This window comes from Lytechinus pictus, chromosome 2 (genome assembly GCF_037042905.1).
Source record: "Lytechinus pictus isolate F3 Inbred chromosome 2, Lp3.0, whole genome shotgun sequence".
In the NCBI taxonomy this organism is placed as follows: domain Eukaryota; kingdom Metazoa; phylum Echinodermata; class Echinoidea; order Temnopleuroida; family Toxopneustidae; genus Lytechinus; species Lytechinus pictus.
In genome coordinates, this window is record NC_087246.1 from 25862595 (window position 1) to 25879525 (window position 16931).

A 16931-nucleotide genomic window follows, 5' to 3' on the forward strand; every position below is an offset into this window, starting at 1 on the left:
CACGCAGATTGCGTGAGAGTTGGCAGCCCTGTGTTGTTTAATTTTTTCACTCTTGAAAGAAAATGCATGAAAACTCAGAGGAAAGAATATTTCATTTCCACATGACTGTATGAGCTTGGATTTAGATAAAGAAAACAAGTCCACACTGTAGTGGTTTCTAATGCCTCTGTATTGATATGTCCTTTTTCAATTATATTCGTCAGAGAACAAACCAGTTTCACTCAAGTTGGAAGTATCAAGTTCACCTATTCCACCTGATAGTGTGCCTGCACAGAGTAGTAGTACATGTACCTCATCAATACAAACAGGAATAAAACAAGAAGATGGATCAGCTCCAGTTCCTATTCCAAAGGTATTCTACAGTTGGTCAAGAAGGTTTAGAATTTATGGTAGTATACTGAATAGTGTTCTCATCGTTTATCGTATCATTTATAATCTTGGAAGTCAGCAGCAATTTCCTAGTCCCAATTTACTTGACTGAGTCAGAGCAGACATGGTTATCTATTTTTACCATTTGCAGTAAAATTGATTGTAGACATAGTCAGATTTTGCTGACATTGCATATTTGTAATGTTTGATGTATTTTCTAATGCAATACCTGACTATTCCCAATGTACTACCACAATAAATTTTTATGAAGTGGCCCTAGAGGCCAAAATCAATGAAAAATGTATTTGAACAAGACAGTCAAATATTGATAACTCTCAGAATAAATTCAGTCTTGCTTGATTCCTAAGATAATGTACTACCATAGTCTAAAAATTCTTTACCCTTAATTATATTTTAACCATCCAATATTGCCTTTAAACAAAGGAAATGTATGATTACTGCTGTAGATGTTGAATAGGCCCGATAGATATATTTAAGGAAAAAATGGTGTTCTTGTCAAACACAGCTCATAAGATTGGTTGAGTTTGTTGTTTTACTCTTTACACACCAAACATCAAATCAGTTTGTGTATTTTCCTTCTGTGCAATCAGAGACTTTGGAGGCATAGACTCAAACACAACTTACATTGCAGCGAACATTTCTGTATAAATGACAAAAATCCATTTTGCAGATATAATTGCCCCTATGCAAGATGCTTTACTTGGTTTATGGTGTAGAACTGGCCCTGGATAGATCACTAAAATATATTTTCTAGATATTTGTCAAGTTTCTGTCAATTTCTTTTTTAAATTGCCCATATGCAAGATGCTTTACTTGGTTTATAGTGTAGTACTGGCCCTGAATAGATCACTAAAAGATATTTTGTAGATATTTGTCAATTTTTTGTCAATTTTTATTGAAAAAACCCCATTCTTTTGCTATAGCTTCTTGCGGTAGATACAAATGATAATATAAAAGCTGATAATGTAAAGAATAATTGTTTTTCTTTATGGTGGTGTTTTTCTGTAGAGCATTGCTGTAGTTGTTTGATAGGAATAAATCATAAAATCATGCATTTTAACACAAGGTACATGACATCCCTTATAGATGAAGTATATATATTTTGTAGATGAGAGGATACAGAAATTGCTGAGAAGATAAAAATATAATGTGACTCATAAAAAAATGATCATGTTTCAGAGATAAATCGCTTGAAAAAAATATTACTTCAAAAAGAAGGGCACTTGTCTGAAAATGAGGGACACATTGCAAAATTTATGGCAAAGGGGGATGCCACCTGTGCCCCATGACCCACAAATTACTGATAGTGTACATGTAGGTCTTTCAGTAAGAATACACTTGTTCCTTTGATTTTTATCCATTTTTTATTCAAACATGTGTTGTAAACTTACAATTGCATTGTAATGATCATACGCATATTTCTTAGAAAATTTTTCCTCAGTTACACTACTGTTTCAGGATTTTATATTATCTTGTAAATGTTAGAAAATATAGATTTTTCCAGGTCAATGAAATACTGTATTTACAGGTTTAAGAACCTGTGTTACTTATCTTTTTTCTTTATTTTTCTGCCCTCCAAAGTATGTCGCTGATCAGTTTACTATTCATTTCATTTTTTCTTCTTAATTTACCAGAGTACTGTACCTGCAGGAAGTCAAGGTATCTCTGATGGGACTGAATCCAGGAAAAGAAAGAGAGAAGAGTAAGTCATAAAAGGAAAAGATTTAATGAATCCACTCTGAACATGAAGCATCACTTCAGTTCAATGAGTAGAGAAATGCAGTACCCTATTGACTTTTCAGTGGTTAAAGTAGGATCTATCAATTATATTCTGTTTACCCTATTTTAAGAAGTCCAAACAAATATTTTCATTACCTCTACCGCTATGATACTGTGCATCAGATCTGTGCCCAAACCAATTAATTTTATAAGGATAAAATTTACAGCTCAGTTTTTTTTTTTATTATATAACTACTATTTGATAACAATTTTGATGTAAATTTTCAAGTCTTTGATCTGTGTCTAAGAACAGGGGTGAAATGAATTGTACTGTACTTTTTTTAAAACAATTTTGGGACCTAATATTTCTTTTAAATATTAAAGATTAAAGTGGTTTACCATAGTAATTCTAGTGGGTATATATATCAGATAAGATTACATGATCAAAATATAGCATTCTGAGAAAGGAGTGTTAGAGTGAGCAATTTGAAACTCAGGGGGATATTGTACTACCTTCAAGGTTTAGCATTCTCGCAAATAGTAATTTTGTAAATTACAATAAATGACAGATGAAGTTAGTCAATGCTTAATATCTCTCTTAAAATGGACCAGCTTTCTCCCATTATGAACTATATTATTTATTGATTTTTATGTGCATAGATCTGATTCAGATCAGGATATTGGACCTACTTCTACTGCCAAACAGTCAGCTGTAAAATCAGAAAAAGAAGATGAGGTTATTGACCTAACTCTAGAGAACCTTCTTACCTCAACATCATTTAAAGAACAAGAGGTAATATATTGGTGGCTTATTGGATTATTAATTGTTCATATAATTTTTTTGACAAATATGTTTTGATAATAATAGATTACTTCAAAAAAAAACTTTATTAATGAATAATAGAAAATATATTTGTATGGGTCAAATGTACTCATCTTTTAGGGATGTTTCTGTACCTTTTTATTTTAAAATACTAGTAATTGTACAACAATAAATGGAATCTTATTTTGTGTAATTCGAAGTTATTTTATCATAGGTTTATTGCTTTTGACTGATTGGAGATCATTTATTTTGAGTTTTCGGGAGAAATTATTTCAAATGATACAATAATAGATTATTAGAGCAATAAAATCGTAAGATGAAATTGTACCCCTCCCCCCCCCCCAATAAAAAAAAGGAATAGTTTTAATATTGAAATAATAGTAATAATGATAAATCAAGAGATAGGAGAAATTCTGAAATGGTAGGATTATTCAAATCTAATGTAATGAAGGTATATCTGAGTCTATTTTCAGAAACAAGTACAAACTTGTTATGCATGCTGACCGTAAATTAACTTGATTTTATTCTTGTTTTTACAGAGTAAAGAAATGGGACAAGAGATACATGATCTATTGAGTATGCCAACGGCTAAAGAGAAGTCAATTAAGGAGGCTTTTAAGTCAAAAGGAGGTTTGTTCAAGTTCATACTTTTTTTCAAAGATAGGTAAAAATTAAAGCTGATCGGTTTAAAGAGCTTGGAACAAAACAGCTTTCCACACGCTTAATTTTACCCATGTGTGGAAAAAGGCTAATAGGAGTGAAGTCTAATAATACCTTAAATGTCAATATTTTTGGTTGCAAGGCCACTTTTTTATAGGGTACATTTCTATTTTAGGCCCCTACTGCCTAAATGGTAAAAAAAAATTGAAATGTAGAAAATAAAACAACAAATCTCCAAAGCCGATGAGAGGTGATAAAGGCCAATCAACGATCGCGGGCTTCGATTAATTTTAGCTCTGTTTACCTTACTATTTTTAAAATTCTTTTCCTTCAAATTGTCAGGTACTGTTCATGAATTCTGTTCGCATGGTACAAGAGATGAATGCATAAAAGTTTCTGGAGCATCAAATTGTAATAAGGTAGGATTTGATCTTTAAAGTCTTCATTATAAATATTTAAAATATAATTATGTACACATGCAAACATGTATTGTGCTTCTACTTGTTTTCATTGGGCCTTACCAAGAGACTATTTGACGTGGAGAAATGTTTTTTTAATGTTTGTTACTTGTTTAATAGATATGCATACTCTGCTTGATTATAACAGAAGGTATATTTATGGATATCAGAATGAGGTTAAACCTTGTTTTGGTCATGTTTTATTATTTTTCAATTCTTGTTTCAAATCTCTATTTTTTTTTCTATTCAAATTTCACAACCAATTTGATAAAATGTATTTAAATTCTATGTTAATGATTGAACGAACAGTGATATTTAAGAATTCTATTAATTTCTAACTTTTTCCTCTTTCTTTTCATTTCCAGCTTCATTTTAGGAGAATAATAAACAAACACACTGATGGTGAGCTTTTATTTATCTATATAATAACATTGTATGTAATTGGTGTGCTATTAGTGTCTTGGTGTTGTTTACTTCTTTTGACTTTCCCTTGTAATCAGAGGGTCATGTGATCAAATTCCATTGATGCAATAGTGCCCTTTGCCAAGGCATCAATCTATACTTAGTCAATCTCCACCTATGTAGTTAATAGGTACTAGTAGAATGCAAACGTCAATGTTTGTTGGATAAGCTATTTGCATGGGTTGACTGCTAATTGCTGGAATAATAATAGGGTTTTTCATAAATGTAATTAGTTTCCAGTATATATCTTTTTTTAGGTCATTGAGACGAGCATGCATTTTGATGAATACTTTAGATATGATTGAGTTTATATGTATATCCTCTTTTCCCATCTAGAGTCCCTTGGAGACTGTTCGTTCCTGAATACTTGTTTTCACATGGACACATGCAAAGTAAGTACAAGACATCTGAATATTTATGTTTCATCCATTTTTTTATTTAAAAAATTAACCAGTATTGTTTTATAATAGACTGTCTATTCTGAAAGTTTCTAGTGCAAGTGATATTCTATTTGCATTCAGAGGAGCTTTGATATCACCATGAAATGTCATATAATTGAAGTTGATTACCCATGTAGTATGTATATTATGAAGATAAAGAGTCTAGCCAGAGTGGTGATCAGATTTTGCACTGTTATGTTTTTTTTTACCATATAGTATGTACATTATGAAGTTGAAGAAGGCTAGTAAGAGTGGCGATCAGATTTTACACTGTCTTGTATTTATTTTCACATGTAGTATGTACATTATGAAGTTGAAGAAGCTAGTAAGAGTGGTGAGGAAGAGAAAGGCTCATTCAGAGGAGCTTTGATATCACCATGAAATTTCATATAATTGAAGTTGATTACCCATATAGTATACTATTATGAAGATGAAGAGCCTAACCAGAGTGGTGATCAGATTTTGCACTGTTGTGGTTTTTTTTACCATATAGTATGTACATTATGAAGTTGAAGAAGGCTAGTAAGATTGGTGATCAGATTTTACACTGTCTTGTATTTATTTTCACATGTAGTATGTACATTATGAAGTTGAAGAAGCTAGTAAGAGTGGTGAGGAAGAGAAAGGCTCATTCAGAGGAGCTTTGATATCACCATGAAATTTCATATAATTGAAGTTGATTACCCATATAGTATGTATATTATGAAGATGAAGAGCCTAACCAGAGTGGTGATCAGATTTTGCACTGTTATGTTTTTTTTACCATATAGCATGTACATTATGAAGTTGAAGAAGGCTAGTAAGAGTGTAGATCAGATTTTACACTGTCTTGTATTTATTTTCACATGTAGTATGTACATTATGAAGTTGAAGAAGCTAGTAAGAGTGGTGAGAAAGGCTCTGGTCCAGTAGCTCTACAAAGAATGAACAGTAAACTTGGTCCAAGTGTCATGACGCCCCCGCAGGTAAGCTCACAAATCAATCTTTGGTCTTAAAAAATTGACAAAGCACAGATGGTGGACATGTTTGATTTTTTTTAGTCTGCATTTCATCAATGATACATGAATGAAAGGAAGCAAGGAGTACAAAATATTGTGAGAAAATAGTGATTACTCGAAATAAATAGGCAAATTCTTATTTATTCAACTGTCTTCTTGATTATTCATTTCTAAGTTTCTTCATAAATAGTCAAGTTTCTACCATGCACTTATATACAGTGGTGTTTGAAAGTTAATGAACCCCACCAGAAATGCACTCCTTCGTACTGAGTGTTGAATGAAGACAACAACAGTACAATGTTCAGCGAGCACAGAGATACAAACTTTATTGAAAGTAATATTTTATCACCTGATTTCACAATGAAATATCTAAAACGTGGCAAAAACCTGAACACTTGAAATATGTTGGGTTTTTTTTCGGAGGGGTTCACTACCTTTTTAGCACCACTGTGTATTCCTCATGGTTTTTATCTGTCTGTCACCGCTCTTTCTTCCTTTTTATTGTCTATAATCCCTCCCTTACCCAGTGTACCTGTGTGATAAATGTGATTGTTTCCTAAACTTCATTATGATTATCTTGTTTCTATCTTGCTTTAGTGGGTTCAGTGTGACCTTAGGAGCATGGATTTTGAAGTACTTGGCAAGTTCTCTGTGATCATGGCTGATCCACCGTGGGATATCCACATGGAATTACCCTACGGAACTATGCAAGATGACGAGATGAGAAAACTCAATGTACCCATAATGCAAGATGAAGGCTTTCTCTTCCTCTGGGTCACAGGCAGGTCAGTTACCTTTCAACTATCAGAGTGACTTTCTGTAGTGTAAACTCAATGTTCCCACAATGCAATAAGATGTAAGCTTTCTCTTCCTCTGGGTCACAGGCAGGTCAGTTACCTTTCAACTATCAGAGTGACTTTCTGTAGTGTAAACTCAATGTTCCCACAATGCATTTAGATGTAAGCTTTCACTTCCTCTGGGTCACAGGAAGGTCAGTTACCTTTCAACTTTCAAAGGGACTTTCTGTAGTGTAAACTCAATGTTCCCACAATGCAGTTAGATGTAAGTTTTCTCTTCCTCTGGGTCACAGGAAGGTCAGTTACCTTTCAACTATCAGAGTGACGTTCTGTAGTGTAAACTCAATGTTCCCACAATGCGGTTAGATGTAAGCTTTCTCTTCCTCTTGGTCACAAGAAGGTCAGAAACCTTTCAACTATCAGAGTGACTTTCTGTAGTGTAAACTCAATGTTCCCACAATGCAGTTCTAGATACAAGCTTTCTCTTCCTCTGGGTCACAGGAAGGTCAGTTACCTTTCAACTATCAAAGTGACTTTCTGTAGTGTGTAAACTCAATGTTCCCACAATGCAGTTAGAAGTAGGCTTTGTCTTCCTCTGGGTCACAGGAAGGTCAGTTACCTTTCAACTATCTAAGTGACTTTCTGTAGTGTGTAAACTCAATGTTCCCACAATGCAATTAGAAGTAGGCTTTCTCTTCCTCTGGGTCACAGGCAGTGGCGGACTGTGACCCGGAGGAGACAAAGCATTGGAGGGGCACTGTATTGTTTGTGAACAATGCTGTGCCCCTCCAATGCTTTGTCTACTCCGGGTCACGGTCCGCCACTGGTCACAGGAAGGTCAGTTACCTTTTAACTATCAAGAGTGACTTTCTGTAGTGTGTAAACTCAATGTTCCCACAATGCAATTAGATTTAAGCTTTCTCTTCCTCTCGGTCACAGGTAGGTCAGTTACCTTTCAACTCACAAATTGACTTTCTGTAGTGTAACTTGAATGTACCCACAATGAAATTAGATGAATTCTAGGTCACAGGAAGGTAATTGGCATTCTGTAGTTTAAACGTATTAAATCATATTCTGAACTTATGTATAATAGAATTACAAAATTTACCTTATTCTCGGGTTCTAATTTTTATGCATCCACCTACTTTAATGCTTGCTGGAGGCATTTTGTTTTCAGGCTGTCCTTTCATCTGTCTGTCTTGTTTTGGTTCTTGCGATATTTGAACTAATTTTAGTGATCAACTGCAAACTTTGGCCAATGGTCTGATTAGATTTGTGGGTCTTGCTGTAAGAAGTCACAGAGGTCATTATAATGTATTCAATGAAAAACCTTGTTCTCATGCTAACCAAAGAACTGTTTTAAGAATTGGCATGCCATTGCAGTCTTGTTGACTTATTTATTGCATTGAATGAAATTGATTTTTTATAGCCACTATCCTCACTGTTTAATGTCAATATCACTTTATATTCAAAGAGCACCCTCTGTTCTTTCTTTGAATAACGGTTTACCAACGGCTCTGAAATATGAGTCTGTGAAATTGGTGTTGCAGATCATGGATTTGGCTAGGATCCAAAACTGCAGTACATCTGCCAATTGTTTGTTTTTTCATCAAGGAAAAGGGGATATTGATTTCTGCTCTTGTGTCCACAATCTTGTTTTTGTGTTTTCATAATTTTGGAATTCCTGTTCTTTAGAATTTCTCAATTGTAATGTTCATTCTATTTTCTTGGTTTTTAGTACTTTGATGGGTATCGACAAGGGAGTTGATTACTCAATCAAATTTTACAAACCTATATGTCCTTGGCCTTGTTTCATTAAATATACAATCAATTTTCAATGTAAGCATATCTATGAGTCTGTGATGGCTTAACATGTACAATTGTTACAATAAATTTTAAATTCAATTATATCAGTTTCAGTTTATTTCCATAATTCACATATATACAAACATTTTACATTGGTTGACATGGGTATAACATACATGTATCATGAAATGAAATAAATGGTTCTTGAGACAAATAGGAGTTTATACACAATAAGAATTAAAACCAGTGAAGAATGGAGGGGCTATCAAAGATGAAAGCATAGCTTGTGAGTTATAAGATCTTTATCTTATTTGCCAATCAGTTAGCCTGGGATGGTATTCTGAGGCACTGCCCTGGCACGTATCATCTTGAGATGCGCAAGATAAAGATTTATCGCAGATGAAATTTCAAATTTTATCTGAGATAATATATCTAATCTCAGAATTCCAATTTCAATTTAAAAGATCAAATGAAATATGTAAAAGACAAAACGACCTCTAAATTCCACCTTGTTTAATATAGGCCTAACCTTCTTTTGTGAACACATCATAGAAAGCTTGGGCAATGCCACTTTGTATTGCCAGTATTCTAAGAAATGTTGCTCTTGATTCCTATCCACATTAAAAAACATTCAAATCCACCTTACACCACATATATGAAAGATATTTACAAGTATTCAGCATATCCTCAGTTACATCAATTCTTTCATTGCTCTAAGATTATTATAGAAGCAGGTGGGTGTTTTATAAAGCTGTTCGTAAGTTAAGAGCGACTTTAAGAACAACTGGTGAACCTTTCTTGTAGTAAATAGTATATAGAATTGGCGATGCTTTAGCGCGTAAGAAGGGTTCACCAGTCGCTCTTAACTTACGAACAGCTTTATGAAACGGCCCCCTGGTCTGTTTATAACCATCCCACTATTAACACTTTAACTTCTGAATTCCTCTGCTACTCTAAGGTTATTGTAGGAATTGGTTTATTTACAACCATACCAATAATAACAGTTAAATTCTGAATTCTATCGTTGCTCAAAGCTTATTATAGAAACGGGTCTGCTTACATCCATCCCATCCCATTGCTTTAAAGCATATTATAGAATGGGTCTGTTTATGTCTGTCCCACCATTAACACTTTAACTTCTGAATCCTTTCATTGCTCTAAACTTATGATAGAAAATCGGTCTGTTTACATGGGCAATGGGTTAAGACACAAGTCCTTGGTAGAGTATTCACCTGAAGTGCTTTGCAATGACCCCTAGTTGCACCCCCGTTGAAGTAGGGATCTGTGCCATGTTGGAAGGGCTGTCAGCTGCAGAATTCCCCTAATCCATCCCCGGGGAGTGCTACTTACCTTGACCTTTGACCTTGGTTTCATCCCATAAACCCCTCTGTTTATCCTCCTACAGGTGTTCACTTCTTCATAAAATACACCATCTTTCATTTCTTAAGCTGCTGTACATCAGAGCAAAAAGGGCTTTAAATCATTCCTTTTACTCTGAATTTATTCCCTTCTGGCGCTCACCTGTTAGTGTGCTGGTGTTCTTTAATGGACGTTTTGAACGAATATAGAAAACTCCATTTTCTCAATCATTGGATTATCTTTGATGCAATCTCTGACATTCAAAGAGATGAATGTAAACTAGTTAGATAATAAATGTCAGTCAGAAGTGGCCAATAAAAATTGCCATGTTTTAAGAACTTTGAAGTTGTATTGCTGCCACACTGAGATTCATTTGGCCCTTCAACCTGTACTAATAAATCATGAGCTGGTGTAAAAGTGTTAAAACCAGAAATATCATGACTTAAAAGAAGAAATCAGGGTAAGACAAGTACAGAAGAAGAAGAAGAAATGAATAAAGTGAAGATCTAGAATATAATCCATTCTTTTTATCTACTGTTTGTATCCAATCTCAATCCATTATATACTGATCTAATGATTTGGTCCTTAAGTTAGAACTTAGACCTATAATATTTTCAATATCATGTTGAAACATTTCTTCTGAGCGCAATAATTATGTTGTTAAGAATTCAGGAATCATTAATAGGTGTTTCTGTTGGGCCACAACACAGATTTGAAATGAGACCAGTACTAGGACTGATGTCATTTGGTATTTGACTATCATTAGAAGAATGATTTAACTTCATTTGAAGAATATATTAACCTTTTATTCCCTGTCATGTGAATTGTTGATACATCACTACCTATACATGTATGTACATCACCTTATTGATTTTCAAATAATAGAATAAATATTTCTTTAAGACACACAATGACAAATCAAAATCATTATTTTGAATACAATCCAAATTGATTTCCTTCAAAATGAAGAATGGTGTAGGTATCTGTAAGTGGGTGGCTTTTACCGTTTTGTTCCCTAGATATTAATACCCCAGTTCCGTGAACATGACCCAGTATCTCATAGTCTCCCACGTGGGAGATTTATGATAAGTTTGGGTGTGAAGAGGAGAATCAGGTTTTATGACATACATTTTTCTTTCTCAATAGACAGCTGAGATTTGTTTACACTAGTATATATTCTGTTCCAGATCTTTTTTTTTCGTACTCCTATTCTCTTTATGCTTTGCTCCCCCTCCAATTTTACATCTATTTTCTCTCAATTTTTTTTTTCAATTTAGTTTTTTTCTTTCTTTTTTTATTACAGAGAGGGATATATCTCTTTCGATCTCTCTCTGTTCTATTTGTGTTCTTCTTTGCATGGTGTCTTGAATATAGCTGCTTTAGTTCAAATGTCAATTATCATTATAATTGCAGTAAGTTATACAGGGGCAGATTTAGGATTTTGAAATAGAGAGGGTGCAAAGAGCAAATTTGGAAATAAAGGGGGGGACAGGTGACAATTTGATAGATGTAGCCGTATTGATGTGTATGTTCTTTGGGTTAGCCTCATTAGTAGATGCAGCGTGCACCCCTGCTAGGATCAAGGAGGTTGATAGACCCAAGTGATGGGATAAATGGGAGATGCATTTGAGGAGGATCTGTTGATTACCTCCAAGGTTCACTGTCTTGAGGAGAGATCCGAGGGGGGGAGCACTCACATCAGACCTAATTTTCAATTCTCTAGATACTCCGAATGACAAAAGTTCCGTTCAGAAGCTCCCACCCCGCTCACAAGACCCCTGTTATGAAACTCCTCAGTTCCCTAGGCCCTGCCAAAATTGTCCAGCGTGAGCACCGCATGGGAGAGCTCCGTGCACGGCTTCACAACTCCCTCCGCTAGCAGCTCCTTGCACCGCTAGCGTTCACCGTACCCACTGTACCGCGATCGTTCCATAGACCCTGTTTTTCACAGTGCCCAGTATATATTTAGTTCACAAGACCCCGTATTTTACCCTTGTGGTCAGTTCCTTAGACCCCCATTTCAGAGTTTCATGAGGCACACCCCCATCAAAATATAACTTGAGTGCCCTCCATCCCCCTCCCCCCGGGGGAGAGATATTATGACCCTGGGATTCTGGTGTACACAGGCTTATGACAGGTGCGTCTAGTTTGCCATCCTCCCTTGCTACCAATTAGTTGCCTTCACAAGGTGTAAGAGGTTAAATCATGAACTCAAGATGACCCAACAACGGGCATACGTTGTGATATGCACATTTATGACACCTACCCCAGTAGGATGTAATTACAGAATACCACATGAGTAGGGCTCTGTTTACATCCCATTTGCTTTTCACACCATTTTATGCGGAAATACAAATTGATTGTCAAAGACAAACGGTGCGATGCCGAAATTGGAGGTACAGGTAGTTGCACATTTCGGCGCTTTGTTAGTTCTTGACATTATTTATTCCAAATCACGATGTGATCATGAGCAACTTTCAAGAAGTCATAATCATGCCTCACTTTTACTGAAACAAAAGTTCATTAATGAATCATAATTCAATTATGGGTAGTGTACTTTGTAAATGATGAACTAAAGCTTTATCTTAATGATTATAGCTATCATTTTATCAAAAGTTAAACTACATTTTTTGTGTGGTTTATCCAGAGCTATGGAGCTAGGTAGAGAGTGTTTGCACCTCTGGGGATACAAGCAAGTAGAAGAATTGATCTGGGTCAAGACTAATCAACTCCAGCGATTGATCAGGACGGGTCGTACGGGTCATTGGCTCAACCATGGCAAGGAACATTGTTTGGTAAGATACTGTAGATATTGAGAAACTTTGGGGGCCCCTTAAAGTGCTTCCGTTCTGGTCAACAGATGCTTCTGAGACATCATTGAAATTAACAATCAAATCATCTGCACATGCGTTGACTTTTTGGTTTTGTCAAATGTCGAGACACTATTATTTTCTATGACTTTTTAGGTAAATCATATGATACCTTTTCGTTATGTCAATGAGAGTATGTCCTTGTCTTAAAAAACAAAATTATTAATTCATGGATGATAACACTTATTACATCCAACAGAATAAAGTACCCGTCGTCCAAAACATTTTTTTCATTTGCCAGATGTGGTAGTTCAGTTTTTACACAAAGTAACACTATTATTTGTCCCTTATACCAGTGGATAGCAGTACTTTTCAGGCCCCCGTCTTACAAAGATTTGCGATTGATCCGATTTAGTCGCAACTATGGAAAGCCAGCAAAGTCAACATATAAGATGCACGTTTGTTCAAAAAAATTTCTAGATATGAATGTATATTCATAAATGTATTGATTTCTTGACAATTTGGTGTGTTCTCCTTTGTTTTCAAAGAACATTTTGCAAATTTCCTTTTGAAAAAATTATGACACTAATGGATTTCCAAAGAGATACGATTGATTGGATTAATCGTAACTCTTTGTAAGACGGGCCCCTGATGTCTTGTGTGATTTAAATGGCCAGCACTCAATCATTGAACTAGTTTGTGTTGGACATCCAAGTTTACCAAGAGGGGTCCAAGTTCCTCAACATATATAGTTCAAGACACTCCAGGGGCCGCGGAACCGGGGGGGGCTGGGGGGGTTTCAGCCCCCCAACTTTTTCCAAAACCATGTACAAAAACGTAAAAATTACCACTATATGATTTTTTTTTGCATGGTCAGCCCCCCCCCCCCCCCCCACTTTGAAAACCGTTCCTCGGCCCCTGCACTTGCATCTAAGCCTCTGAATCACACCTCACTGGTGAACTCCGTTCTAGGCATATATCCTCGTAGTATTTGCTAATAATCATGGTTTGATTTAATTCATCCTTTTGTAGAGTACCTGTTGTTCATTCACACTTGAGCAATAAATTCTCACTAGCATCCCTGTATGTATACAAAGCTATTGACACCTTGTCAATTAATCTTCCCCGAGATATCTGACAAATTATTTTTTTTTTTAGATTCAAAGATCATTTATTATTTAGAAATTCAACCATTCACATGCAGAGAGGCTATTTGTACAGGTTTGAACTGAATATTAGTAATATTATATATATCTAGATATATGAAAAAAAATTATTGAATATTAATAACGTTCTCTTTTCAGTGTGGAGTGAAAGGTAATCCAGATAACTTCAACAAAGGTCTTGATTGTGATGTCATCGTTGCTGAGGTCCGTCAGACGAGTCACAAGCCAGATGAGATCTACGGTCTGATAGAGAGGCTTTCACCGGGTACTAGGAAGATTGAACTCTTTGGCAGAATGCACAATATACAACCAAATTGGTAGGCCAAGTGTTATTGTTGGGAGCTTTCCATGAGAACTTTGTCAGTGATTTTCACTGCCAGATACTGTAAGCTACTGCAAATCCTTGAATCTGATTGGCCGAGAGGAAACCAGTGAAAATCAGCGACAAAACTTTTCATGAAATGCTCCCCTGAAAATTGCACAACATTTTAGAGATGTCTTTAGTTTGTGGCTAGTCAGAGCTATCTTTTAGAATATACTTTAATCTTTTTAATAAAAAAAAAATTATTCAAAGAAAGAACCAGTAAAGTGTTCAATTGTTAACCATATTATAAGGTTGAAGGCATACACGAAGCTCGCTAGCTGGCGAATGTGGATTCTGATGAATCCACCCATTACTGTCCAACAGGGATGAAACTCCATTTTGACTTCTGATGAACTGACTAGCTGGTAGAAGCATTTTTTTTTTTAAACTTTGCAAAAAAAATCTAAACCCTTGTTATCATTTATTTGAAACATTGCAGTTTCGGTCCTGTATTTTGTTTCATGTTCCATAGTATAGTGGTTCTGACTCTTACCTTGTTATCAGAGGGTCATGTGTTCAAATCCCATCACCACACTGGTTCCCTTTTGCAAGGTGTCAGTTTACACTTTGCCGCTCCCCACCCAGGGGGTTAGTGGTTGCTATTGTGAACCCAGTATGTTGGTGATGTAGCAATTTGAGTGATTCAAGTGCTCATTGCTGGAATACTGTCAGGAAGTGGAAGTTGTACATACATCATGCATAATGCAAGCTAGCTGGAATGTGATGACTGGGGTGATATTATATCAGTAAAATGCTTTATTTAGATTTCATTGAGATTTTGATAAGCACTACATTAAAGTAAAATGTTATCATGATTGATTTACTATTTAAGATTTTGTGTTCCCTTCTCTTTTTGTTTTGATCTTTTACTAAGCACTTCATTAAATTGGAGTATTATCATGGTTGTTTAACTCTTCAAGAACGTATATTCCATTCACCTTTTGCTTGATCTTTTACTGATTTCAGGGTGACGTTAGGGAACCAGCTGGATGGCGTACACCTCGTGGAACCAGAAACCATCAAAAGATATCAAGAGAAATACCCGGACAATAACGCTCTGAAAGCATCCCAGAAATGACCTCAGACTTAGTTCCCAATCTCCTTGAGACGTACTCCATCCCATGAAAACCTCAAGGAGTGTGTTTCCAATCAGACCTACTCTAGGAAATGCATTGGATCGTTCCCAAGAGAAGTTATATCCCAGGAGATAGATCTAGGTGGGTCAGGATGATGCCAGTGTCAGCTCCCATCCTGTGATTGGTTTCCTCAACTCCTGTTCCCTCCCTTGAGGTCTATCTTCTTTCAAGAGACTCTACAGAAGCCTCTTGTGACGTAAGAGATGATGAAGATCTATGCCATTCAGAATGGCACCAGAATCCACTGCCAGCCTGTTGGCATCATCCGATCCTTCCAAGCTCTCTTTCATTTAAGACCTGATTGAAACTATAAGAGATTCATCAAGATGCTACCTGTAAATGACATTAGAGACAGCCGTGTCTGTTTCGTCTATACTACTTGTCATTGAATGGATTCTTCAAGAGAATGGTTTACGGACATCTGTCCTATGTGTGTTACTGTTACTGAAGCAATGGACCTCTGATGATCCAAAATACCCTTCAAATTGATAACCAAAGTCAAAGACTGTATGTAATTTAACTATCCTGCCTTACTCTTACAAAAGGAAACTAGAATTGGAATTGTTATTTCGTTTAAAAGAACAAACTGTGTCTGTCATTTGCAATGTCATCAATGCATGACGAAGCTAATGTTTCACATAGATTTAAGTGTGCCTTAGAGTTGCACTTAAATTCCCAGTTGAGCATGCTACTGCAAATTAATTCAAAAGACCGCACATTAAACATCATGTACTTGTCAGTATTTAAACAAGGCTTTTCGTCATGCTTATCTCTTTGTGGAACACCCAACCCCCCCCCCCCCCCCGATGGTTAACCAGTCATATCGCTTTGCATAACGAGTGCTTTGGTATGGATTTTTCCTGGAAAAGGAAATTGATTTGTAAGGTGTTAAACATTATATATCACTTGCTTCCTTTTATCAAAGTATATTGCTTTTCACTTTGGTCCTAGAACTTTTACAATACCACATGGTTTACTGCATTAAATGAATTGAATGAATACTGAAAATCAAAAGTACATTATATTTAAGCAAATAAAGATTTACCAAAATAGAAATCTGGAAATGGACATGTATTATGCAAATTTGATGTCTAAAGCTTTAAAATCAATATAGCAATATTGATAATGACATTATTAATAGTAGAAATGATTATTATGATAATAATAATAATATTAATGTTGATAATAATATTGATAATATAAATAATAATAACCAGGTATGACTTAGAATTATGGTATCTCTTACCATTATATTACTGACTACCATGTTCACAATGGTATGTAGGGTTCAGCTCAGCATAAAGGCAGGGTTTATGTAGTGATTATAAGTCTTTATGAAATCAGGCCTGATGAAATGGACCATGGTGCTACAAATTATTAAATCAATAATTGAAAATGAATAGATATTGATGTCAACTGCAGTAAAATGCTAACATCAGGGGTTTGGTCTGTTTTAGGAATAGAATATGAAAAGAAGTCTATTTAGACAATAATGCATGGCTGGTATGATGCTTCTTAGATTCAAACCTTGTTGAGACATTTG

At 35.4% G+C, this 16931-nt stretch overlaps 1 protein-coding gene across 1 annotated transcript in view; it reads left to right on the forward strand.

Moving 5' to 3' along the window:
• LOC129254504 (N6-adenosine-methyltransferase catalytic subunit-like) overlaps nt 1-16457 on the forward strand; it is a 17724-nt gene extending 1267 nt beyond the window's left edge. Inside the window, exons 2-13 of the mRNA XM_054892967.2 lie at nt 204-352; nt 2025-2092; nt 2770-2902; nt 3472-3562; nt 3935-4011; nt 4416-4452; nt 4849-4904; nt 5804-5917; nt 6548-6735; nt 12560-12707; nt 14027-14205; nt 15219-16457. Of these exons, the coding sequence (XP_054748942.2) occupies nt 204-352; nt 2025-2092; nt 2770-2902; nt 3472-3562; nt 3935-4011; nt 4416-4452; nt 4849-4904; nt 5804-5917; nt 6548-6735; nt 12560-12707; nt 14027-14205; nt 15219-15330 (1352 nt within the window). The 3' untranslated portion in view covers nt 15331-16457. The remainder of the gene's footprint in view (nt 1-203; nt 353-2024; nt 2093-2769; nt 2903-3471; nt 3563-3934; nt 4012-4415; nt 4453-4848; nt 4905-5803; nt 5918-6547; nt 6736-12559; nt 12708-14026; nt 14206-15218) is intronic.
• The last annotated feature ends 474 nt before the right edge of the window (nt 16458-16931 follow it).